The sequence below is a fragment of the Chanos chanos genome, chromosome 13 (genome assembly GCF_902362185.1).
Source record: "Chanos chanos chromosome 13, fChaCha1.1, whole genome shotgun sequence".
Lineage (NCBI taxonomy): Eukaryota > Metazoa > Chordata > Actinopteri > Gonorynchiformes > Chanidae > Chanos > Chanos chanos.
Genome location: NC_044507.1, coordinates 16,213,812 through 16,240,569, shown reverse-complemented (window position 1 = coordinate 16,240,569; position 26,758 = coordinate 16,213,812). Strand labels below are relative to the sequence as shown.

The window sequence follows — 26,758 nt, the reverse complement described above, 5'->3', positions numbered from 1 at the left end:
GTTGCCACTTAGGAAAATGATTTTTTTTAAAAAATGATACGCATGTTATTGCCTAGAGAGTGTCAACATATTTTTTTGGTTATGGTTATGGTTAGGGTTTAGATTATTAATCTTTAGTTAAAATAAAATTGAAGTCAGTTCAAATAAATATCTAAAGCTAAGCTTGTGTGTGTGTGTGTGTGTGTGTGTGTGTATGTGTGTGTGCGTGTGTGTGTTTATGTGTGTGTTTAAACAACGTGAAATGATAAGGACACAGTACCATCTGGTGGTAAACAATGTTAGCTTTGTCTGACATTTGTCACAATTTCTCTCACTTGCTCCATCTGCCGGTGCTTTATCATGTCATGTGAACCACAGAATACTCCCACCAAATGGAAACAAGCAAAAACAAAACAAAACAAAAGTAAAAACAAAAACAAAACAAACAAACAACTCCCCCAAAAGATTATTTTTACTCAACTGTTGTGAAAAACTAAGTTAGTCCCCCTTCACTCATTTCAGTAACGGTTTTTCCTCCTGCACTGTCATGGAGGACCATTGTCCTTGCTTGTCTTTGCATTTGAACCCACCTCGATTTGACGTAATGCATTTTCTGGAAAAATAAATATTTGTGTATCCTGAACATACATACAGTCTTACACTAAACTGTACTTAACAATTTAGAAACTCTTATTTTTAAGATTACCAAACGCGTCACATGTTTACTCAGTAAAAGTGCGCCTTGCACACTTTAAGAAATGAGCCTTTTTGAACTATGCGATATGTGTGGACAAAATAATGTTGCCATTGTAACTGTGTTGTGCAATATCATTCTGAACTGTTTGCTCTTGTTTTAAACGAAGAAGGACGGAAAATGACCGTGGCAACGTTGCAGTTCCTCTACAGCAATAACAGCAAGGCAGAGACTGAAAGACGTTTTATAAAGTTAACTCACGTTGGTCTGAAAAGCTGTTTTTTGGCAGCTCTGGAAACAAACAAAATACCCCAACCTTAACATTATTCATTCTGTTTGTATCAAAATTCATTTATGTAAATATCGGGGGGAAAAACAAACAAACAAACAAAAAAAACCCCAACGGAATTTCTAACGATTATAATGCATCATAACAAACCATGCTTTGGGGAAATTATTCAAAATGAAAAACATTTGAGAGAAAAGAAATTATTTTCACATGTAATCAAATCGTCACCTCTCAGCAGTTGGGCGTATCGGAAAATGCAGCAACCTGCCACTACTGGCTTCTCTAGAAAAATCACTGGAAGTTCTCGGATTATCGGAACGTCGGTTTTAAAACAAAAAAAGGCATTTCCATTCCCTTAGCTTTTGCCCCAGTACCACTCGTAAAGATTTGTCAGTGTTTGATACTGCTTATTACGTCTGACATAATCACACGCGTAACACGCATGTTCTACTGGAAAGTAAGAGAGTTTCGCTTCAAAGTTTCTCCGCCACGAGAAGTATTTTCGATACATGTCATCGTTCAGATCGAGAAACAGGAGATAATTAGCAAGGTCTTTCATGGACTTGAAATCGTTTACATGGATGAAAGCATCTTTGGGGACGAAATTCTCATAGTTCTGGCGAGATGGACCAGAAACCACTGGAACCGTACCTAACTGAAGCACATTATACAGTTTCTCAGTGATATAATCCTTGTACTCAGAGTTTTCAAAGGAAAGATAAAATTTACAGCTGGAAACTATGTTCTTGTAGCCTTGTTTGGAGACATGTCTATTAAAGTGATCGCCAAAAGTGTTAATCCTGATGTGTTGCTGCAGATCCTCGTACAATTGCACCCTTCTGTGCACTGGATTCCAGTTACTAACAATCCAACACACCAGTCTTTTCTTCACAGGTGGCACAAATTCCTCTAACGTTTGATCGGTTGCGATTATTGACCCGTAGGGCACGCTGATGTCCGAGTCCTTACGATATGTCACAGAGAGATTAAATAGATTCTCGAGGCCAGGGATTAGAGGTGAATTTGACGGAGATTCTGAATTCAACCAAATCCATTTCTGGCGAGGAGGGCGAGGCAATTGGGGCAAATTGGACAAATCCCAAAAGATGTCTCTGTGATGGATGAGGACCGCGTCTGCTTTGCTGTAAAGCTGTCTGTCACTGGTCAGGTAACACCCATTGATATTATAGAGTGATTGACAAGCATCTAGTTCGAAGGCTGTGTTGAAGGGCCAGAGCCATATAAGCACCATAGTGTCCTCAGGCTCTGGTCTGAGGGGACTGGGCATGTGTTGGAGACAGAGATAGGATTGATAGTTCCGACAGGACAAGAGGACACAGCCCAACAGAAGAATAGTAATCAGAGTGTAACGTATGTGACGGCTAACTGCGCAATTCATGGTGTGACCTCCTAAGAACAAAACAAAAAGATTAACAAATAACAACAACAACAACAACAACAACAATAACAGAAAGAATGTTTCAGAAACCATTATTTCCATACTGAATGTGGCAGGTTGAAAGAATTTGATGACTGTAACATTTCTGTTAACATGTCAGATTTTATGGGCCGCTTTATCTAGTCTTACAGGGCTGCTCATGGTGACGTAGAGGATAAAGTCACTTATTAAACTACAGGATTGCTTCAAACGGACACAGCTCAGCATCAAAGGTAGGTGTTCATGAAATTCAGTAATTCAGTAACCATTTTCCCACCCATCACCTTGAATACAATTATTTATAAACTGATCTGTATAAACTGCGTATTCCATACATGTGCTGAGGAAAAAGCATACACAGATTACAGAGGTAATTTAGACTACTGTTTGTGAAAAATTGTGGCAAAGAGTGAACACAGACAATACTATAATAATTACAGGATTCAAAGCATTTAAGCAAATACTTTTGAATAGTTAATGAATTCAATCTACTCTAATAGACATTTCACCTAAATGCATGAGTTGGTCTCTGGAGGGAACATGTGCTACTAATGAGATGAGAAGAGCAGATGCCAGCGCAAGTTCATCATTTCTCACATGATTTTATCTAAACAAATCTCAGAAACTAGACAGATAAATAACATCGTGATATGAACACCGTCATACGCTGTGGGTGTACTGTTTGATCTATAGCTTACTGAATGTATTTACTATTGAAATTAGCCTTCTCTAATGTTTCCTGTTTAATCTAGACACTGAAAGTCCAGATGAGACAAAACAACATTTTAAACAGTTTACATCAAACAACCATGAGCTCAAAATTCATGGCAAAGGACGAAACAATATTTAAATACTGTAATATTACACGTTAAATAAGATTTTGTTCTACGAAAATATGTTAAGGGATATGTTCAGTGGATTAGCAGTATAGTCACCGCTTACCTGTATGAACCTACGACAGCTCTAGAATCTCAAAGGCTAGGCGGCAAGCCCATATCTGAACTATACTGAAGTATATTCTCAGTCTAAGGTGAACTTCCATATGTCAACATTCCCATTGTCTGCTTCCACACCCACTGGTAATGTTAACTCAACTTTGAATCTTTAAAATTTGACCAGCATTTAATAGACCAACACGTGGCAACAGTAGCAATGATCAATACCTTTTATCAGCCAAAAGTAATGTGTGCTATCCAGGACTTTACTCAATTTATGATACTGTTTATAACATAATATACTCTTTTATGCTTTTATACACTGAACACATGAACACCATAGGATTTTTTTTTTTTCTTGAGGAAATTATTATATCTCCAGTATTGTTTGAGGAGAATTACCACCTACTTCAGTTCATGGTGACTTACATTGATAATGTAAAACATGTTACATTAATAAACATTGGCACATTGCATTAACTCATTTTGTTAATACCTTTTATTTGACAGATAGGATCAAATTTAGGATCATAACATGTTTTCTGTTGGGTTTTTTTTCCTTCTTGGCTGTGTTCTTTTCTTCTTAAGTAGCCAGACCACTACTAATTCTACAATGTATTTGCTAAGACGGATCCCTTTTCCAAGCGTAGAGGTGGTAAATATTTAACCATGCCAGATCTGAATGCCTACAGACCTCATGAGCAGGTGTGACGTGATGCATATCAGAACTCAGTGCTAAAGCAAAATGCTCCTTTAAACACACACACACACACACACACACAGAAAGAGAGAGAGAGAGAGAGAGAGAGAGAGAGAGAGCAATTCGCATGTTTAGTTTAAAAAAAGAGGCTTTATTTCTTTGATAGAAACATAAAGGGACTTTTGCAGCTGTTCAATATGGTTAGCATCACCTGAAAACAATCATATATCAATAGAAATGACCAGTATCATTAGCCTAGTCGGAGACTTGAAATAAACTATACTGTAAACCCTAAACTTTAAACTGGGAACTTTAATTTTTAAATTCTTAATACGTATGGACGAGGGGTATCTTGAGGTGATTTGAATATGAAAGCTGTATCTGTGCTAGTTCACTGATCAGTGGTACGGAAAAATTCTTATTTCCATCTAAAGCGCTCAGAGGCTGAGGTAGTCAAACAGACAGAGGGAGAGAGAGAAATGGGGGGGGGGGAGTGGGAGGGAGGATCAAAGGTCATCTGTGTCTCTGATAGCTTTCTTTGAAAAAAAAAATAGTAATTCAGAACCATAGTCCTATTTCAAACAATAAATTTGACAACAGGAATAAAAGATAATAACAATCCTATAGTTATTCAACTAAGATAGAAATCACACTGCAATTAAGCCATACTGTTGGGTTATAATGGCTCTTGGACAATGGAGTTCATTTGAGGTTAACCAGAGGTATGATTGGCATTTGTTTTTATTACTATGTATAGCTGCCGTTACTTTTGTTAACAAAAAAGCCATTTCAAATGATTCAGAATCTCTCTGCCCCCCTCTCTTACCCCTCTCCTCCTTATCTAGAATGCTTAGATCAATCATCAAAACAAACATATACATACACATATGCACACACACACACACACACACACACACACACACAAACATACATTCAAATTTTATTTGCTTTATCTCAACTGTACAATTTTTCATGATTACTGACGCACTGAAACTAGTTCTATGAATAAATATTTCAAAGCTATTAGAATGACAAACAAAACAATGATCCAGTGACCATATCTGCAAGCAATACTCACCTTAATGCACATATTACACCACTGATAAACCGGTTTCGCAAACCCTACACACCAATGTCCTAAACACACACACACACACATCTTCTTTCATTTGTATAGTGTGAAATTATATTTTATTTTTATTTGTTTCAGTTGAATTCGGAAAATAAAACCTCATTAATACCTTTTATTGTGATGTTTTGAATTGGTTGCAGGAGGATGAAATGACTGATCAATAGTGTGCTTGTATCTGATGGCTTTGTGTGCCAGCTGATGGTAACAGTTCACTGAGATGGAAGATGACATTTTTGAGTTTGATTTTGTCTGAGAAGTCTGTGGTTGAGCCAGTGAATTGTGCTTCCTTTGATTTGTGTTTGTAGCCTTTGGAAAAATCAAGTATCATTTCAGGGAATGTGTCAAAGCATAAAAACTGAGTGCATAAAAAATATGTCAAAGCATAAAAAAACTCACAAAATGAGTGATAAAAAAAATCCGGGGGAAAAAATCCCATACAAAACCCCAGAATAATCAGAATAAGAAAAAAGCAAGAGAGTGTGGTTCCATGCACTAAAGTACCTTCAGCATAGAACAGAGATTCTGCTCCTCCTTAGGACATGACAAAGGTGCTTTTCTTGATCTTGAGACAATTTTATATATTTGCAGACAAGTTATTTTATGACTTTAACCATGGAAGAATGAAACAGCCTCCACTGCTGTGAAAGCAACTGAGAAGATGGAGTGAAGGATGAGTAATTCCATGGCCTCTTTCACTTGTGCTAAAACTTTGAGTGCATAAAATAAATTATATTTCAGTGGTAAAAGGATTAAGTATGTTGTACTTGTTACTGTGAGAGTCTATCTATCTATCTATCTATCTATCTATCTATCTATCTATCTATCTATCTATCTATCTATCTATCTATCCATATATATATATATATATATATATTTTTTTTTTTGTAGGGTTTTAATTATGAAAATTAGCCTAAGGTGAAGTATGTCAAAAAAGATGTCACACAAAGAGTCAATCATCACAGCAAAGCCAAAGCCATTGGAGAGTACATGTGAGCAATTCTGCAAAAATTATTTTCGGATGTGAGTGATCAGCAAGTACATCTGACAGTCTTCTGTCACATTGTGTATATAGATGGGGGGGGTGTAAATTAAAAATGCATATTAGATTTAAATATCATTAAGTCTGTAATTCAGAGGATACTATTGAGAGCACACATAAAAACGCTCAATTTTGCATAAACGTATTTTGGCATAAACCACGCATAATTATTTACGAGGGGAAAATTTCACAATGCTTGATCGATCTTTTAGTAAATCCAATAGTAACTTTGTAGATTTTGCTCTGAAAACGCTGATCCGACAGCTGTAGGCTAATGGTTCCGGTTGCCGTTAGGCAGGAGAAAACCACTCCAAGAACTCCGCTAAAAACGGCAGCGAAGAGAAAGTTCTACCGGTAGCTCTCCGGACCGCTGGGGCGAGGGCTCCGAGTTTCGACTCTTATTTTGAATGTCGCAGGTGGTTACCGGATGTTATTGTTAGAGCATGGGTAAAGAAGTGCAGTCTGTTGAACTGGTATAGGTTTCATCAGACAGCGAGCGAATTCCCTGCTCTTGGGCTTTGGGATAAAACTGTACGTGCGTGCTGTAAATTAATAATGGAGGCGTTGTTAAAAAAGGAGTTGGGAACTTCCATGCTGAAAGCCACCGGACATGCTGGCGGTGGATGCATCAGTGAAGGCCAAAGTTACGATACTGATAACGGGAGAGTTTTCGTGAAGATTAACCACAAGAGTCAGGTTTTTCCATCCTCTTCATCCACAGTGTAGCTTTAACATGCAAATTCTGTTCACTTATTTGCAAGTATTTGTTTGCAAATTGTTTTGCGCCTCAAGAATTTAGTGACAGACTCGACTTGCTTGTCATTCAAACTGAAAATTCAAGTCTGCGACACCAAAAGAGCCTCCGCATAAACAGTCAAATCAGTATTAAACCTTCCTGGGCCCAGATTCAAACGCCCTGTTATGGCTTCTGTCATTCAGTCAGAATCTCATTCAAAGAGCCCATTTTACCCAGACTAGTCAGCGTCGTAGGTGAGAAGATGAAGATGACAAACAGGCTATGACAGAGACGATTTCCAGCCTCTACTCTTAATGCTATGCTATATTATAAGAATCTGTAGAAATTTTATACTGGTTTCATTCAAGTGGGCTCACAGACCTAATTAACATCAATACTAGAACTAGCAAACTGCAGACCGGTGGTCGTGTCGCTTATTTAAAATACTGAAGGTCCTGTAAAAGTTCCTTTCTATCACTAAACTATTCCAGTTTGTATTTAGGTAGCTACCTTGCTTACTCAGAGATCGCAGTTCAAAAGAAGGTAACAGGGAGAGCCATTCCTATTATCGCTGTTAAAAATCTAAGAACTACTCTATTTCCCACCTCCAGAACCCTCACAAAACTGCAAATTACTGTGTTGTGTTATGAACTGAATTTGCATAATTAGTATTATCAGTGCGAACAAAGAGCTGTGGGGCTTTCATTTTTTAATATAAAAATGGAAATTTTGTGTAGCTCACCTAAGGAGAGAAGCGATTCTGGTATAACCTGGCGTTACATAACGGTAAAACAAAGTAAATTTGCCAATGTTCAGACAGTAACCGGAGATGCAGCAGAATTTGGATTCGCAATAACATAGCGGTGGGTCTGACAAGGACATTGAAAGATGATTAGGTGGGATAAATTTGACGAGACGTTTTGGTTGACCGTTGTATGACAGTGTGCTCATGAAACTTGTGATGCTTTCCGTATGCCAACGTACATAAGCGCCCACGCACAACTTCATCACATCCACGTCCCTTGCAAAAAACTTGACTGTAAAGAGAACAAGTGTGGTTGGAAATCTGAATAGACAACGATTCGAACTTGCTCCATGTGCGCAAAATTACACGCTACACATGCGAATTTGTGAAAGCTCACACCTGCAACACTGTAAGCGGCTGGGAACCGCTTGCATCTTCAACACCTCCACTGATTAGGGAAAGCCTACATAGCCTATAAGACAAGAGTTAGGGGACAGTATAATCACACAAAGTCATGTGTCAGTCATAAACAAAGTACCTTTGCATGTCGTTATACACCAGCTGTGGTCTTGTCGTCATCTTTTAGAACATGATAGTATCATTGTTCTATTTTATTCTTCGGTTTGTCGTGTTCGTCCAAATGGGTAGATTGTATGCTGTGTCGTATTTTACGTCTTTGACCCGTTTGGGATCAGTTTTGTTTAAGAAATATGTCGAGAAGAAAAGCAGCCTAATGTGCCCGATGCGTGAACAACTTGGAAACTACGTGGGAAAGTAGACAGGGCGTCAGGTGGGAAGACGCGTACGGAGTACGGACCATGGAAAACTGGCGTGCGTTAGATTTATTCATGGACCTTGTACACGGAAGAAATTCATGCGCCTCTCATAATAGATATTTTGTGATTTACACAAGTTGTCAAGATTTACTGTTTTATCTTTAAGCAGCCACCGTATTGTTACTTATTTGTGAGTCGGACATTTCAACGCCTTTTGGCAGTTTCATACACTATTAGACGCTTTTGCCGTTTATCTACGAATGAAACATCTTAGATATGTTGTGAGAATTTTTTTAGACAAATTTGAAGTGGTCTCCTGCTCAAATTTCTATACTATGTATACTATGATCAGTCTCTTATTTTTGATATTACGTAGCTAACATATATCCAACCTTTTGACTTTAAAAGGCCAGGCAGATGTTTGACGGGGAGATGGCCAGTTTGGAAGCAATCGTATCCACCAACACAGTCAGAGTACCGAAACCTATGAAGGTTATTGATCTGGACTTTGGCGGAGCAGTATTCGTCATGGAACATGTGGATATGAGGAGTCTTACTAAGTACGTCTCCATTTGTTTAATAACTAAAACACATTACATTTAAAATGAAGTCGTGCATAATTAGACTCCATTAAATGATTATAGTGAGCAGTGTTCTTGTGCACCCTTTTTAGTTCTCTTAATTTGTTCTAATTGAAATAGTTCTGTTTTTAAGGTATGCTGCAGAACTTGGAGAACGTTTAGCAGACCTGCATCTTTACAACAAGAGACAGATGGATAAACAAAACAGAGAGGAGCAGAGTATTGGTATCTAATCATCATCATTTATGAGTGGCCAAGTAAAACATCCATTGTACTAGCTGTTTAACATGAATATTTAAGATTGTGATATTTTTGTAAAGAGTATTATACGTCTGAAGCACCTGTCAAGCCTGTCATGCTTGTATTGTTTACTATGTATGTTTTCATCTAACTAACACCTGATTTTATTAGTCAGAGACCTCTTGGAAATTTCAGCTGATAAAATAGGACTGTTTATGTAAGGTTGGTGTAAAAAGCTTGTGTATGCATAAGCTGTCCATGTCAAAGCTAGTATGTGAATGCTCATTACTCATTATGGTGGTTTATTGCTGTGATCTTTGTTATCCTGTAACCTTCTGTAATTATTGTACCCTTCATCTCTGCAGGCAAAGGATCTGGCCAGACAGCTACGCCCGTCATTGATAAGTTTGGTTTCCACGTGATTACATGCTGTGGTTACATACCCCAGGTATTGTCTCACCCAGCATTAAATATATGACACAGGAGTGACCAAAAATAATAAATTGTACTTAGAGTCTTTCCTTCACATGCTTTATATCTCTGTCTACTTGATCCAGGTGAATGATTGGCAAGATGACTGGGTGAAGTTTTTCTCTCAGCAAAGGCTCCAACACCAACTCAGCTTAGTGGAAGAGTCATATGGTGACAGAGAAGTCAGGGAATTATGGTCCCAACTGCAGGTAAACATCAACAATTCTACTGCGGTAAAACCAACAGTTTCTCTGGAAAAAAAAAAAAAGTCAAAAGCTTCGACCTTTTAATGAAGAGCAGCACAAATGTTATCGGACTTTCAAGGTTGGAGCAGAGATCTCAGAAAACATTTTAAAATCCTCTCTGTGTTTTTGTGCTGTGTAAGTGTGCCATCTAGCTGTTCTCCACATTATCTTTGTGTTTACTCTTTCTGTCATGTTTAACCTGTTTAGCTGAAGATCCCTCAGCTCTTCGCGGACGTTGAGGTGGTGCCAGCCCTACTGCATGGGGACCTGTGGGGGGGTAACATTGCAGAGTGCTCCGACGGCCCAATCGTTTTTGACCCCGCCTCATTCTACGGCCATTCAGAGTTTGAGCTGGGGATTGCGGGAATGTTTGGTGGATTTGGGGGCACTTTCTACAATGCCTACCACAAAAAGATCCCCAAGACCCCCGGTTTTGAAAAAAGGCAAAAGCTGTACCAGCTGTTCCATTTCCTTAATCACTGGAACCACTTCGGTACTGGCTACAGAGGCTCTTCATTGCGTATCATGAAGGATCTTGTGAAATAGGTTCGTTTCTTTACGGACCTACTCTTGTCTTATATTGGAGAGACAGACAGAAGTGATGGGAGTGAAATTTTATGTTTCCTCAAAGGTACCATTCCCATCTTTTCCTGATACTGGCTTGGATGCGAATGCTGTGTTAGGATTCTGTAGAGTTGCAGTGTTAAATGCTTAACCTTAAAGTTTTGCTCAGTTACAGAAATAAATAAAAAAACATCATCATTGTTAAAATATAATATTCCAGCGTGTGTATGCCTGGTGCCTTTAAGTGAAATATAAAGAAGAGGATCTTTGAGAGAAGCTAGTAGTTTTGCTCTGCCATATACCAAATACGAAGAAAAATAAACAAACAGACCCTCAAAATGACTTAAACATTGATGTTATACTACAGTTACGATGAATGATCCTCTGAAACCTTAAGCAGCGTAAAGAAAAATTGGTTTTACCAAGAAACAATGTTTTATTTCGACTATTCATCCGTGTTATGTACAAATTAACATTCCATGTGTTTTATTGCTGCAAGGGCCTATAGTGATGTGTCAGTGGACTCGCTCAAACAGTAACACAGTTCACTGGTATGTGGCATGCACACGTTACTTATACGTTTTAATTATTATTTATAAGATTGACTTTTATTTAATTTTTGATTTCACCACTGAATCATATTGATTGTTGTGGGAAAAAAAAAACAGAACAGTGGAATGGTTCTTCTCATTACAGTCTTAAGATAATAGAATACTGACCCTCGTGGTTTTTGCACTAACGAACAAATCTTAATCTCTGCAAACGAAGAAAATAAATGCAAAAATAAAGCTTTTGCCTAGAATTATTTTGAACTGTTTCCTGCTTTTTTCTTTTGTAGTGTGTTGTTAGCCGTATTAGCTGAATATACGTTTTATTTTTCTTGAAAATGAACTTTTCCAGAATGGTGATTTGGTTGGCGAGAGCTTTCGCTGTTTTTCAGTGGGTTCAGACATTCTGCTGTACCCTATGCTAATTTAGAGGTCGATAGCGAGTTTACTTTTCTCCTACCTGCTGCAGCAACGGAGCGTTTTTTCCCAAACAGCTACGTAAAACGGCAGCATGGAAGTAGAATAGCCCCCCCCCCCCCCCCCCCTCTTTTTTGAGAACTAAAATATGGTCACCCTAGCACTAATAAAACATTTCTATATATTTTTGGGATATTATTGCCTACTTTATCTGAATACAGACAGACACACAGGCAGTGAAATGGAGCTTCTGGATTTAACCCATCCCCACAGCAGTGAGCGCGCGCGCGCACACACACACACACACACACACACACACACACACACACATTGAGCTCAGAGCAGTGGGCAGCCACCTTTGCCGGCGCCCGGGGACCAACTCCAGGCCCTGTCAGTTTGAGTATTAATGCAAATTAGTGTACCTATGTTAAGTACACTGAAGTATTGTTGAGGTAGAAATGTACTTGTAATTAGCACATTTGATTTTATATATATATATATATATATATATATATATATATATATATATATATATAGGCGCACTTATATTAGCACACAAACTAATAATGTGCTAGAAATGTACATGCTGATATTAAAGTACATTTTAGTACAGTAAAATATACTTCATTTTCATCTGGGATTTTGGATTCTCAGATTAAGGATGCTCAACCTGTATAAAATAACATTTTGCGCGATGACATGCGCCTACTTCTACGTCATACGGTCGCTTTCAAACGCAATGGTGCCGGGAAACCAATACTGCCAGTACAGGCAAAGAAACAAATACAATTCCCACATGCGGTACCTACTGACAACGGTGTATCTCCGTGTTCACCTTTCCCCTTAATCCCACTGCACCTGTATTGGTAATGACTGGAAAATCTCTTCCTGATTTAAACGGTCTTCGTCTTAAACTGCCCCACTAACGGACAACGGGAGGGAACATTCAGAAAACTTATCTATCTCCAAATGCATGTCTTAGTCATGGGTTTCCACTCATCGTGGGTATGTGAATGTAAATGATTTTTGGATCATTTAAATTATCTTCCTCGCTCTGTCATTTCCGATATATACATGGGACGTATAGTCACTATAGGCACTTGCTCTCACTTCGGCTCTCAGAATATCTACGTTAATCAACACCGTCCACATTATGCCAAGAAACGGAGAGAGAACTTTGCAGCGGTAACCTTGCTCGCGTCTAATGTTCAGTCTCGTTGATTTGTGCAGGTAGGTATATTTCTTTCTTTAGTTCTCGCGCGTAAACGATGGAACTGATAGCCAGCCCAATCCACATTGTTTTAGGATTAATGTGTGACTCACCATTATGATGTCACTCCGTCCCACTAATTTAATTTATGTCTAGATCGCAAGATAGGGTACTTAACGTGATAATGTTTAGCGGGGCGAAACTTGCACTGGCTGTGCAATGTATTTTGTTGATTTGGGAAATTGCATGTCGGCAACCGCACTTGGATACCTGGCATGGCAAACAGTCAAAACTTGTCATAACCTATCTGCATTTATTCTGTAACATTTGTTTATCTATACAAATCTACCTAACCATCCCATCACTCATCTTGCTAAACTCGACAAGTTAGCATTACCTTTGTGTTCACACAGGCTACTTCGACTACATATGATGCAGTCTCCTTAGTTAGTCCCCTTAGACAAATTTATTAATCTCGGAGAGCGTTTTCGAAAAGTATAGTTTACGTCGGCGGAAAACACTGTTTTAGTGTGGCAAGGCTAAACGGAGAAATAATTATACGCTTTCAAATTTACTCGGGTTAGTGTGGACAGGGCCTAAGTTACTTATTCAATTCACGTTTTATTTGCCAATACAGTTCCACTATTCTACGACGGAGCATTAGGGCCACATTAAAAAAAAAATCAGATTTCGAGAAATGAAGTCGTTATGTAACGAGACCTGTGTCGTTATGAATAAAATCGTTATTTAAAGAGAATAAAGTCGTAATTTTAGGCCACGTGTTTAGAGGGGAAATATCAGAGGAGCAACCTGTCGCCTGCGTTAAAATGAGGAACGTGGAGCATCTTGTGAATTATACTTTAGTATAGGTTTTGCAAATGATTAAATAGCCTACTTAACCTTTTGGCACATCAGCGCCATATTATCATATCACGACTTTGATGTGTGTGGCACGGCACGACGTTGTGCTTGCACAATGACAAAGTTCTTGGATCTTGAAACAGCAATTGCCAAAAGCTGACTCGGGCTCGCCCTTTTTGTTGATTGCTGGTAATATAGTTTCCTAAAAAGTATGGGTTTTATTGTTCTAGTTAAATAACGAGTTTACTCTCCTTAATTAACGACTTTATTCTCCTTAAATTACGACTTTTGTAGGCTGCAGTCGTTGAATGTCTAATAACAACCGTCTTTTACTCCTGATGTGTCGTGTCGTGCGTTTTCTTGTTCAAATATTGGAGTCATGGATTATCGTCAAATTTTTTACTGAAACTATTTACAAATATAGCTACACCAAAGCCGGGTATCAATTTGAGTTAGATTACGCTCACGACGAATTCAAGGTAAAACCGTGTGTTGCTCCAAAGTCAAAGATACACAGCACCTGTGCCCAGCGCCGCATCATCAGCCTCATACCAAGCTCTACAGTTGTCAAAATAAAAGTCCTCATCCACAAATCATTAGTACAAAATAGAGGCTGGCATTTAAATGAACTCAAAATACAATTAAATTAACAAATGGCATTATGTGTCTTACAGCTTTATTCTCGAAATCTCAGAATTTTTACTTTTTACTTTTAAATGTCCATTCACCTATCCTTCTGGACAAAAACTTTGGCATGCTAAGGGAGAGGGAGAGCTTGCATCACCTATTAGCAATTACGTGGGCTCAAGACACGCCCCCCTCAGTGAGGCAGATGTGATAGCTGCCTCACCTGGTGCTTTTTCATTGCAGTTTTATGCCAAGACCAGCGATCCTAAATCTTTATACACATATGTGAAATAAGTTACCTAGACTATGGAATGTGAGGACATGTAATGACGGGGTCTACAAACATTACATTGGTGACATACAGAGAGATGGTAACAGGCATGCGCTTATTGCCCGCACTCCACCCAGTTTCTGAGGGCTTGCACAATCAGAGGGGAGGCTGAGCTCGTCACTGCCACACCTCTTGTCTCTCCCTGTATTTGCAGCCGAGCTCCGCAAATTATTATTATTATTGTTATTATTATTATTATTACTTTTCATAACAGCTATTTTCATTGGAGTATGACAGATCCCTTGTCCTCCCCTGACCACACATCCCTGGTGTATAGTAGGCTATACCATCTTGGTTTGTGTAAGTACACTCTATGATGTTTCCACAACAACGAAATTGCCTAACAACACATTTCTATGAATGCATTCCTGTCGTTAAGCGATGCACAACGATTTTCCAAAATCCAAAAAAATCCAAAATCTGAAACACTTCTGGTCCCAGGCATTTCCGATAAAGGATACTCAACCTGTATTTACATAGAAAGACAATGGCTCAATATCAGGAACTATGTGGGCTGTCTTTTTGTGCATGTGTCGTCATTTAACAGCAGCTGATCAAGATTTGATACGTGTTAGAATTACCTTTATCTTCCCAGATCACATCCATAAGCTGTCGTCTCCAAACATGGTTCTTGTATCACATTGTTACAGTCCATCTGTGGAGCCTGCCAGTGCCTCTTTAGACACCCTGGGCCAGAGGCAGAACAGCTGACAGGACCAAAGGGTCGGACCGATGACTCATGTGTACGTGTGGATATATAAATTCTCTTTCTTTCTCTCTCTTTCTTTTTCTCCTCACATGTTTCTCTTTTTACTTTCACCCCCCCTCCCTCTCTCTCTCATGCACACAGACACACACACACACACACATCCAAGAGCATGTTAACCAATCTATGCTGCATTGCTTATTTCCAGAATAACTGCAAAACAGTTTTTCTTTCAAGATGCATATGTTTTTATTGGAATTTTGCACATAGACATTCAGCTTCAAAATCAGGAATTGCAACATTTAGCACATTATTTAGCAGAATACACTTATGTAGTCACAAATAGAACAGATTGAAATTATACGTTATTGTATACATTAGATACAATTAAAATAATCATAGTAATAATAATAATAGTAATAACAATAATAATAATAATAATGGAAACACACACTGTACATTGGCGAGGAGGGACTGTTGGGTTGGTAGATTTCCCTGATCAAAATGTCACCTAATTCTCACCATAAATTCAACTTTAACTTACCTATTCTGTATTCTGTCAGTCTCAGCTCTCACTCAAAATACATATGACCCCAGCGCCCAGGTATATTTAACTCCATTAAGCCACAGTGTGTATTCAAACACCCTTAAACCCCAGAGTGTATTCCAAAAATACAGATCTACATACTACATACTACATGATGTCACACCTACTGCACTGTGTCTGATGCCTCTGTTGATTTTTTTGAGAGACTTTACAATGAGTATTGCAAATCTATGAGTTACAAAATTAAAGCATGCCTTAAATAAAATACTAACACTGTTAAGTATTTGTCTATATATATGGTTCTTTTTTAGCCATCACTTGCATTTTTTTTTTGGAACTGTACAGAAAGCTAGTTATCAAACGGTTCTCGATCGCAAAGAGAGAAAGAAAGAGAGATCTGAGTCAGCTAAACAGGTTCTCGCGCGTACCTGTGGCTCATCTGTTCCCCCCACCCCCATTTCCTCTTCAGTTTACAAATATACATGCACACCATTAGGTCCAGGGCAAGAGCATGTGTGAACTGAAAAAGATGCTTCTTAGAACCACACTCAGATGAAAGGAAAGAGACTGAATGCAACAAAGCTGCATTCAGCAAAAGTTCAGTTTGTAATTAAAAATAGGTGGGAAAGCAACAGTTTATGAATTTGAATGTATCCTTACAACACAGCATAAGGTCTTCACCGTCTTAAACAAAGACTGAACAGAGAGGAAGACCGAGGCTGAAGACATGAGGCATGAATCAGAAATTGGGGAGAGCAGTACAGGACACCAGCGTGCAAAGACAGAGGCGGTTTACGTGCCGGAAACCGCGCATAGGTTGTGGCCGACAGTAAAAGTCAAACCAAAAGGTTGCAGTATATCTGAACGCTCACAATGACAAGGGTTGTTTATGAGTGAGATACAGAAAAGAAAATGGTTACAAAAAATTCAAATAAAAAATGGTAAAAACTTTGAATTGATCCATAATGCAAAAATGTTGCACTGTGATTTTGCAAGATGTTTGAACATTTTAACATTCAAAAACATTCAACATTCTTTTTTTCCAAATGAACACAGTATGTGTTACTTTTTAGTGCAGGCAAACATTATGGCACCAGTGCAGAGCCTGAAACTTGACCCAGTACAATGACACAGTAAAATGGTCAAAATTAAACACAGAAAAACATTTTCAAATGTACCCTTTAATGAACCATGTCAACGTGTGTAAAATTAAGGGGTGATGCAGGAGCCAACTCACATGGACTCTAGATTCTATATGTAAACCCAAAGCTATATTTAATTACAGGGAGGCTTATTTAAAGAAGATAGATATCCTGGTATGTTTTACTCTTCACTCTTTGTGCTTCATGTCGAGACTTGGAAAGAGAATTTGGCGTTCTTTGGAGAATTTGGAGAATTTAGGAATCAGTTACCCAAAAAGTAGGTATTCCAGGAAAATTAAAATAACGCTGACCACCAGTGGTTTTAAGCCAATTAGGTTACTAAGTACAGGGGTAACGTAAGAGATAAAAAAAAACCTGATTCCGCTTAATGCATATATGCACCAAAGAAGCTCTCCGCAGCATCCGTCCGTCTGACCAGAGTATGGTTTGACACTCTAACAAAAATGATATCGTCCTTGAAAAGATGGAAAACACCAGCCAGGTAACTGTTTGACAAACCGTGTTTCCTGTAACTTGTGGACGCAGCATATGTCCGAGAGCGCAGGAGCTCCAGCTCTGCGTCCGGGTACCGGTTTGTGAGTTTGACCACAGAATGTGTGAACATGAGGTAATCTTCACTGTAGCAGACCTTTGCATAGATGGAGTAGTAGCCTTCTTTCTGAATGATCAGCTGTCCCTGCCTTTTCTTGTGTTCCATCTTATAAACTACGGGTTGTGCTTGATCGTCCCATATCATCACTCCGTTTTCAAGAGGAGCGTAAACTCCAGCTTGATAATAAAAACAAAAAACAAAACACACAAAGAGAAGAAATGTTCAGTGCTTTTGCAAAATGTATGATCTACATGATCTACACTCGACTCAACTTTCAGACAAACAATGAACTTCAGTCAACTTTCAGACAAACAAGCAAATACCACCCTCTTTCCTTTCTGCAGAAATGCATGTTACCTATGGTGACCTGAGTCTAAGATTAAAACACCCAGAACCTCACCTGACAGATGTGCCATCGGCTTTGGAGGTTTCACAGTAGGGTTTGGTCTCAGTATACTGTGGTGTTGTACTGTTGATGTAATTAATATTGATTAAAGAAAATAATTTTATTAAAAGGTCTGTATGATTTTTAATGCTATGACAAGAGGTGTAAAAGAATTCTGTACTAACGGTGAGAAATAATATGATTTCTGACACAACCACCCAAAATATTCCAAATTTGTCCAAAAAAGCTCCAACTGGTACTTCAGTTCATTTTACAAGTGTCCTAAAATGAAAAGTGCAATATCTGGCATCCCATACCTTGTTCGTCTACTTGAGAGAGGGGCTGCAACTGAATAGGGAGAGAAGGAAAGAACTGGTTATGATGGGAATATATCAATAAAGGTTTTCAACTGTTAAACAAGCAAAGCGATCCAATAAGGTGGACAGTTGCAGGGCTGTGAAGATGGTGAATTTCATTTCAAACAGAAGCTTAATTAAGCATACATAGATTGTCCTTAACTGCCTCTATAAATATGCCAATTTACGCCGCATAATCCATTCCTATTTAATGCCTTTGTCTGATCTGATGCCTTTTATTTTAAGTGTCATATCTCATCGTATCTTTACACGATCTTTAGATGCCACCACACACAGCACTGTCGAAATCATTGCTACAGGTTGCATTCAGATTCAGATGGCAAAGCAACTGATAAACAAGGTCTCTGCCCTCATTGCACATTTTACTGGTTTATATCAGCCTAACTGGTTGAGGTTTTTTTTTTCACTGTGATACAGGAAGGTGAACTAGGCCACGTTTCTGGTAATTAGATCTCTGCCTCTAATTCCTCTCCCTAGTCTATGTAAAACCACATTGCATTTCAGTCTCGGGGTCTGCTTATCAGTCTTTTGCAACAGACTGCTGAGCGGGTGGTTCTGTAAAGGTGGGCTTCCTGTCACAGACAGATAGAATCTGAGAATACTCCTGCCATTCTCTCATTCCATGTGACATCATGGAATGCTAACAGTGGTCTATGAGAAATGGAACTCCTGCTCAGAATGGCCTGTCCTTGACTTTAGCATCAGAGAACACCATAAGACAAAACTTGAAATTTCGTGATTTATGCTGAATCTCTATTTTAAAATATATGTAATATAAATTTTATTTATCACTGAACTTCACATGGACTGCTAATTGGTCATGCAAAATGTGAATACCAGTGGTGAAAAAAGAAATAGAAAAAGAAACATACAAACAAACAGACAAACAAATAAAAACAAACAGACAAATAAATAAATGTCTACCAAGTTGTGTTACACGATAATGCTTTTCGAGTGGTTAATGCAAGCTGTAGATAAAAATCATACGTTAAGCTTTTGTGTGTGTTTTGTATGTGTCAACATATATGTCTGCCCCACAATGAGGAAACTGTTGTACAACGGAACCAACAACCAGAGACCTGAACTACATCAGTGAGAGACACAGATAGTTAAAATAATGTTCCTGTGCACTAGAGACAGAAAAAAACCCAATGTATTGCAAAAGAACTGAGGTCTCTGTGGCTGAGAGAACATCAAGTTTACACAGAAAAAAGGAGAACAGCATGCCATCTATATCACTCTAAAGCACGTATGTTAGACTGTTAAAAGAGAAGAGTGTGTGAGACATAAAGATCATGAGAGAGAGAGAAAAAAAGTGGGACATAGTAAGTAGCAGAAGACAGCTGTGATCGGGAGAGATAAAGAAAGGAGACATGGGTACTTACTTCTTCAGTTGTTTTGTTATTTCTGTAAAGATGGTAAATGAAACATCCTTCCACAAGCAAGCCACATAGGGCCAGAATTACCAGCACATACAACAGTGTCTGAGCTGTGGACCCTCGGTGACGCGGGACCGAGTTAGGGGGCAACGGTGGAGGCACTGCTTGACTGTCCACATCATGCATATTGGTAGGCCTATATAGCACAGAACTCTGAGCCATGTCCAGCAAATTCTCCTTTTCAAAGCAAGAGCGATAACAGAAGCGGATATGATTTCAGATTCGGTGTTCCCAAGAAGAGAGAGCGGCACCCGAAGATTTGAAGTTCAGCGTGATAGAGAGAGAGAGAAAGAGTCTCACACTTGTGGGGGGAGCAAAAATGAATTGGTTTCAACTGCTGGTTTTACAACAAAAAGTAATCTTTCGTCAAAAAATATGTGGTCCAAAAAAAAAAAAAAAAAATTAAACACACCAGTCACTGATTCCAGAAAAAAAGAAATATCTTTTCTTGCTGTTCCCTTTGAACAGCTGTTTAGTTCAGTTTGTGAAAGTATTTAGAAAAAATAGAAGTAAGACATAAAGGCGCTTCACGTGTGCACCTGAAAGCTCAAGTAATCATACACTTTGCATTGCAAGCCCACCACAAGACGACTCAGGCAATCTCCTTCACAGCCCACCCCTCATTTGTCACTAAAATATATACTCTATTGCCAGTTCCACTGACTTATGTCTCTCTTTCTTTTTCACAGCCCTTTAGCGAGTTTCTTTTCTTTTTTTTTTTCTTTTTGGTTTCCTGAGGGCAAACCTCATGAGAATTAAGCTTTTGTTACTTTTTACTGTCTCCTTTTTTTAATCATCAGCTTTGCATCTTTCCTGTTCAGTCTAAACGTGATCACTGCAATCACACATTTGCCACACTGCTGCACTGTATTAGACCGACAAACGCAAACCTTACGGCTTTAAAAGCAAGACTGAAACAAAGAGACAGACAGACAGACAGACAGACAGATAGATAGATAGATAGATAGATAGATAGATAGATAGATAGATAGATAGATAGATAGATAGATAGATAGATAGATAGATAGATAGACAGATAGATAGATGTGAGCATTTGTGTAGTTTTTTAATGAACATTTCATTTATTTTTTGTGTTGAATATAGTGAATAGTTACAGTCACAAGTGAAAGCAGTAAATTTGTTTTCTTTCTTTCTTTTTTTTTTGCAAATGTAAAGGAAAGGAAATGTCTCAGGGAAATTTGATATTTCTTAACATTCTAATAGTAAATGTGCTTTGCTAATGCAAACCTGTTTCAAGACAGACTTCAGTTCTTCCGAAGCAAAATGTATGATGAAAAAAATGCTTTAAAATATTTAATCTATTCATTCAATGATTACACAGACCCAGTATCACAAATTTGTGAGGATGTAGTAGATGTAGTAGGGTTGAATGTTTCACTGCAGTTCAGTTGCAAATTGGCAGGGTATTGAACAATTGGGGGTACGTAATGAGATCCATAGATGTTTATTAGGCTTCCAAAATACACATCATTTTCAGTCAGCAGGATCAGGGTTGGTCTTCAGTAACAACAGTGATTTCCTTAAAAAAACAAAAAAAAACAAAAACAAAAAAAAAAAAACAGTCATCAGCATATCCCATACCAGATCTACATCAGAGGAAATGCACTCTGATTGGCTCAGTGTTGTTCTGCTCACTGACACAAATGTGTGTGTGTGTGTGGGTGTGTGTTCCCTGTATCACAATGAGCAAGATGAGAAGATGGCAAGATGATTGTGTGGTGACAGGGGAAAACGCTACGAAGCTCACAGGTCTTAAGAGTGCACGGACCCAACTCCAAAACTGTAAATATCTTATTCTCCCTCATGGACACTGGTCTGGATAAGGATTATGTGGATAGAGTCAAATAGCTAACGGACATAAATTCCGGCTGTTTCGTCACAACTGTCTATATCTCTGGAGTCTTATGACGACCATGGGAAATGGAAGGATGAGGCAGCTTCTCCAACCCCTGTGACGCCCGACTTTGCCAGCTGCCTAATTTTCCTGGAAGTGTGAAAGTCCAAAAGTCCGGTCTGCAACACGTATGTGTAACGAGAATAATTTACGATACTACCCAATTTGCAATTAGGACATTACATCATATTTCTGCGCCCCCTGCCCGATTTACAATATTTTATTATGTTCTATTTAATTAACGGTATTGCAGCGTGGTACTGGCCACATCGCAGCATCATCAAAAATGAGAGACTTTGAGTTTTATCAGCGTTCTCTGACAGTGTATTTCACCCTAACCTATCCACTGAGGAGCTAAAGGAAATGCACCGTGTGAAAAGAAAATAAGTAAGGACATGTAATGAATTCTCTGTGATCCAATCCGTCTGATGTCGTTAGTGTTAAGGTTATTGGTCACTAAGCTCTCTCTCCTCTATTTTTCTTCTTTTTTTTTTTTTTTTTGTCGACAACAGGTTGTTTTACATCGGGCCGAAAAAACGATACATGCGTTTGGTAGTGTTGACAGAGGAAGAAAAGAGGTCTGCCCTTATAGAGTGCCACAATAACCCTGGAACCAGCAACCATCATGGTTTTAGAGGCACTAGAGACAGGGTTATTGCTGGGTCCTTCTGGTCAGCTCTCATAAAAGACGTGACTGACTGGGTAAGTTATGATTGTTCTTTGTCCTGTAGCATGTGATATACATATATTGCTTTTTTCCTGTGGAAATGGTTTAGATTTGAGTTGTGCTGGGATGCAGAGCAATCAGTTCATAATAGAAGAGACAGTCTTGCAAGACATCATATATTACTTTAGATTTTAGATATTCTGTAATTGCAAGACAATTATTCAAAGTGTAACTATGAAAGAAAATTAACAAGTTATAAATTCTTGTCTCAGGTGAGATGTTGCTATCGCCGCCACTTAAATGACCTCATCAAGACACATGACCTATCAAGGTATTGCATGCCTTTAGCTGAACAAAGGGAAATGTGGCTGAAGAAGTTAGTAGGAAATATTTCCTCAGGTTCAAGAAGCTTGGAAGGTAGTGGGCGTGGATTTCATTGGCCCACTACGTGAAACAGCTAGAGGGAACAAGTACGTCATGACCATGACAGACCTGTACACAGAGTGGGTTGCCGCTGAGCCCCTCAGATGTGAGAGCGCAAGTGAAGTGTCTGCAGCCAGAATAGGTAAGATGTTCTCTTTCGGCATGGTCAGGAAAATCATCACTGACCAGGGCAAGGAGTTCATCAATGGGGTATCATTAAAAACATGCTCCCTGCTTAAAAATCAAAACAGTACTTATAATGGTATATCTTGTTAATTTTAACATGATTATCATTTCATTGCATCTATCTTAATTTGTTTATTACCTATTATTATCTTTTTAACACATTGACGACCTTGTTTCCTCTTGTTACTTTTTTTTTTTACTACAGGGCGCTACGCACCCTGCCAACCCCCTCTTAATAGCTCTCCCCTCAGGGAAAAGACTCACAGCCATCAAAACTAAGACATCCCCTTTCCTCAACAGTACTTACTGCAGAACCATCAAATTACTAAATGGCCCCTAAATCCTGCATCAGCACCTTATGAACACAAGCACTAACTACTACTAAATTTTATTTTATTTTATTATATTTTATTTTATTTATTTAGTATTTTACTGTATTTTAAAGCACTGGGCATCCTATTCTTATTTGTACTACATCTTACTGTATTTAATTTTATTCTGTATTTTACTGTATTTCAAAGTAACTGATATTTTATTCCATTTTTATTTTTTACTTTTTATTTTTATTATGCACTGTTTCGTACTGTTTTTTTCCCCGTATCTTACTGCATTAGACTCCGGACATTTTATTTTGCACTTACATCTTACATCCACAAATGTGTGTAATGTTTTATGGGGAGGGGGTTCTGTGTTATGTGTTTTTATTTCTTGTTATGTGTTATGGTGTGATTGTTTGTTGTCCCGTCATGAGCACACTAAGGCAAATTCCTAAAAACTAAGTTGTATGACAATAAAATGTTGAATGTTGAATCTTGAATCTTTCCGCGTAAAATCATTTGTCATTGTCAGAACCACTGTAACTATTCCTCTTATTGAACCATCCACAGTTAAATGAGAAAATCTTCCAGATTCTCAAAATAAAACATTCAGTCTCCAGTGAGTATCACTCCCAGACAAACAGGCATGTAATGATTTTTTTCTTTTTTTATGTAATTCATACATGTCTTTAACTCGTGACTTTTGAAAGAGGAAACATTACTAGTCGTGGTCTTGGTTCCTCCTATTCGCTGGATTGGGGAGTTTTTCCTTGCCACTGTTGCCTTGTGCCCACTCACTGGGGGTTTAGGCACTGACTGCTGTAAAGCTGCTTTGAGACAATTTTGATTGTAAAAAGCGCTATTCAAATAAAACTGAACTGAATTGAATTGGATATCACACCTGTAAATATTATCTCATCAGCACCTTATTGTACTATTTGCACTTTCTGCTTAGATGCAAAACTATATTCTCTTGTACTTGTACTATGTGCAATGAAAATAAAGTATCTAATCTAATCTAATCTAATCTAATCTAACCACAAAATCATCAGTCTGAACCTCATGTCCTCAGGGGGACAAACCGTGTTACAGAGGAAGGAGGTTTGTTTTTTTGTGGTTGTGTAAAATAGTTGGGGAGGATGACTTCCAATCTTAGATATGTACGTCTCTTCATTTGTGTTCTGTCTTTTCTGTGCTCGTTGGTCTGTTAAAGCTTCATGCATCCTGGCTCTGTTACATTCTGTGTCCATATTCGCTTCATACATTTCATGTTATCTTTTTATATTTCCTATTACATACATTGTGCTGTTCTATTTCAATTTAAAAAATGAAAGAAACTTAAGTCATTTTCAGTGTATATTCATTGTAATGTATGAATGGACAGTTATCACAAATAGAAAGCTATATTTACATTAACCATTTACTAATTTACTATTACTATTACTGCTTTAATTACTGCTCTGATTTACTATTACTATTACTATTACTTTACTATTACTAAGATACTATTTACAACATCTGGAAATATGATGGCTCAGCAAAAATAATGGTTATTGGTAATACTGATAAAAAATTGCATTCTAGATCTAAACATTAATATGAAATGCAACACTCAGTTTAGTCCCAAGTACAGACTCGATTTCATGGACTTTGAACTATATGCAAAGGGATTTGTGATTTGGATGAACAAAAAAAGCATACAGATAAAATAAACAGTTCATGGTTTTCAATCATAATCGTATGTGTATTTTGCTCGGAATAACCTCCCCATTCCGAGTTTTGGTATACTGAAATTGTATTCAAGAGAAATATTTCAGGCAGGCTTCAGGTGTTTTCACTCTTCTGAAACGATGCTTAGTAGAGCAACTAATGATCTTTTATTAGCCATGGACGCTGGTGCTACTTCTATTCTTATTCTGCTTGATCTGAGTGCAGCATTTGACACGGTCGATCACACTATATTGTTAAAGCGCCTGGACAATCAAATTGGCATTGGTGGGCTGGTGCTCTCTTGGTTTAAATCTTATCTCTCTGAGAGAAAGCAGTGTGTCCATTATAATAATGTGACCTCTGAATACCATGAGCTTAACTGTAGTGTTCCTCAGGGGTCAGTCTTGGCCCTCTTCTATTCTCTATTTACATGCTCCCTTTGGGTGACATAAGTCGTAGTTACAACATTAACTTCCATTGTTATGCTGACAATACTCAGATTTTCTTACCTATCCAGCACAAAGACCACTCTTAATTGGCTAACCTTGAGGTGTGTCTTTGTGCTATTAAGGGTTGGATGTCTTCAAATTTCCTGATGCTTATCGCAGGCAAGACTGAAATGCTGGTCATTTGTCCCCCTATGCATAAGCATCTTTTAGTGATCTTATCCTAAATTTTGACAACTGCATCGTCTCTCAAAACTCTGCTGCTAAAAACCTTGGTGTTATTTTTGACTCGAGTCTCTCGCTAGCCACTCGAATCAAAAACACAACCAAAACTGCCTTAACAAGGAAGTTTGACCACATTACACCTGTCCTGGCTTTCCCTTCATTGGCTCCCAATTCATGCAAGGGCAGATTTTAAGGTCCTCTTATGAACATTTAAAATTCTACAAGTGCTTGTGCCGGCCTACCTTTCCGACTTTATTACATCCTATAACCCCCCTCGCACCCTGCGCTCTCAGGATTCTGGACTAATAGTTGTTCCAAGCGTTAAAAAGAAGGGATGCAAACTCTCCCCATACCTTTAAAACCAGACTAAAGACTATTTTCTCTAACTCATGGATAATATAAATTTGATTTGACTTTGTTATAGACATATAAAGCACTTTGAGACTATAAATAGTGATATTTGGCTCTAAATAAACCTGTATTATTATTATTATTATTATTTATAGAAGTCGCATTTGGAACCTGTCTTACTATATCGCCGATCGCGAAGAAACACCTAGATCATACTTTGCCCTCTCTTAACTTCTCCAAATTTAAATGATTAACTTTGAAGAGCGAGCAGTAGCGGTAACGATCAGACCCGAAGCGTTTTCGAAACGCGTTTTTCGTGTTGTAAGCAACTGGCTTTCCGTACTTGAAACATAACGCGATACAGCGGGAGCTTCACAACAGCAAGCAGCTAAGCACTGTCATCATAGAAAGTCAATAGTAATTGTTTCTGGGTGAAAAGCTAGGTCACCGGCTTATTGAATTAAAGACGAAAATCTGCACACGATGGTCGTACGTTTCTAGATCAGCTTGTTGTAGCAGAGAGACTGTTACATGCCATTGAAGTTCTAGAAATTAGCCAAGCCCTGTGACGCACCCATTGAAACAACTACGCTTTGTCAACTATCTTAATATGCTATTGTAATGTGCTTTCTTGTTGGATGTGGGGGCAACAAACATTAGCTGTCTAAAGCTGCCTAAGACCGGCACTCATACAAGGTTTGTTTCCCTAAATCTAAGGGATAAAGGTCGCATTAGACTGTACTGGCTTTTC

At 38.3% G+C, this 26,758-nt stretch overlaps 3 protein-coding genes across 3 annotated transcripts; 1 reads left to right on the top strand and 2 right to left on the bottom strand.

The window, feature by feature from the left end:
- Positions 1-1,317: 1,317 nt before the first annotated feature.
- Positions 1,318-2,250, bottom strand: LOC115826032 (alpha-(1,3)-fucosyltransferase 9-like). The gene has a single exon (XM_030789712.1). It carries the CDS (start codon positions 2,248-2,250, stop codon positions 1,318-1,320), a length of 933 nt encoding a protein of 310 aa, XP_030645572.1.
- A 4,430-nt stretch (positions 2,251-6,680) lies between these two features.
- fn3krp (fructosamine 3 kinase related protein) lies at positions 6,681-11,338 on the top strand. The gene is made up of 6 exons (XM_030790185.1): positions 6,681-6,902; positions 8,872-9,023; positions 9,178-9,269; positions 9,650-9,732; positions 9,842-9,964; positions 10,208-11,338. The coding sequence occupies exons 1-6, from the start codon at positions 6,762-6,764 to the stop codon at positions 10,544-10,546; spliced, it is 930 nt and encodes a 309-aa protein (XP_030646045.1). The 5' UTR covers positions 6,681-6,761; the 3' UTR covers positions 10,547-11,338.
- Positions 11,339-17,338: 6,000 nt separating this feature from the next.
- Positions 17,339-19,893, bottom strand: LOC115826031 (tumor necrosis factor ligand superfamily member 14-like). Its single transcript, XM_030789711.1, has 3 exons — positions 19,710-19,893; positions 17,967-18,035; positions 17,339-17,742 (listed from the first exon to the last, which is right to left on the bottom strand). Exons 1-3 carry the CDS (start codon positions 19,891-19,893, stop codon positions 17,339-17,341), a joined length of 657 nt encoding a protein of 218 aa, XP_030645571.1.
- Positions 19,894-26,758: the final 6,865 nt, after the last annotated feature.

Bases quoted from the DNA above. Each gene is read 5' to 3' on its own strand.
- LOC115826032 (XM_030789712.1), bottom strand. From the start codon at position 2,250: ATGCCCAGTCCCCTCAGACCAGAGCCTGAGGACACTATGGTGCTTATA.
- fn3krp (XM_030790185.1), top strand. From the start codon at position 6,762: ATGGAGGCGTTGTTAAAAAAGGAGTTGGGAACTTCCATGCTGAAAGCC. The intron at 9,270-9,649 runs GTATCTAATCAT...TCATCTCTGCAG, and splicing joins CAGAGAGGAGCAGAGTATTG to GCAAAGGATCTGGCCAGACA. The intron at 9,965-10,207 runs GTAAACATCAAC...TAACCTGTTTAG, and splicing joins AATTATGGTCCCAACTGCAG to CTGAAGATCCCTCAGCTCTT.
- LOC115826031 (XM_030789711.1), bottom strand. From the start codon at position 19,893: ATGCATGATGTGGACAGTCAAGCAGTGCCTCCACCGTTGCCCCCTAAC. The intron at 18,036-19,709 runs GTACCCATGTCT...TTACATCAACAG, and splicing joins CAAAACAACTGAAGAAGTAA to TACAACACCACAGTATACTG. The intron at 17,743-17,966 runs GTGAGGTTCTGG...TTTATTATCAAG, and splicing joins GCCGATGGCACATCTGTCAG to CTGGAGTTTACGCTCCTCTT.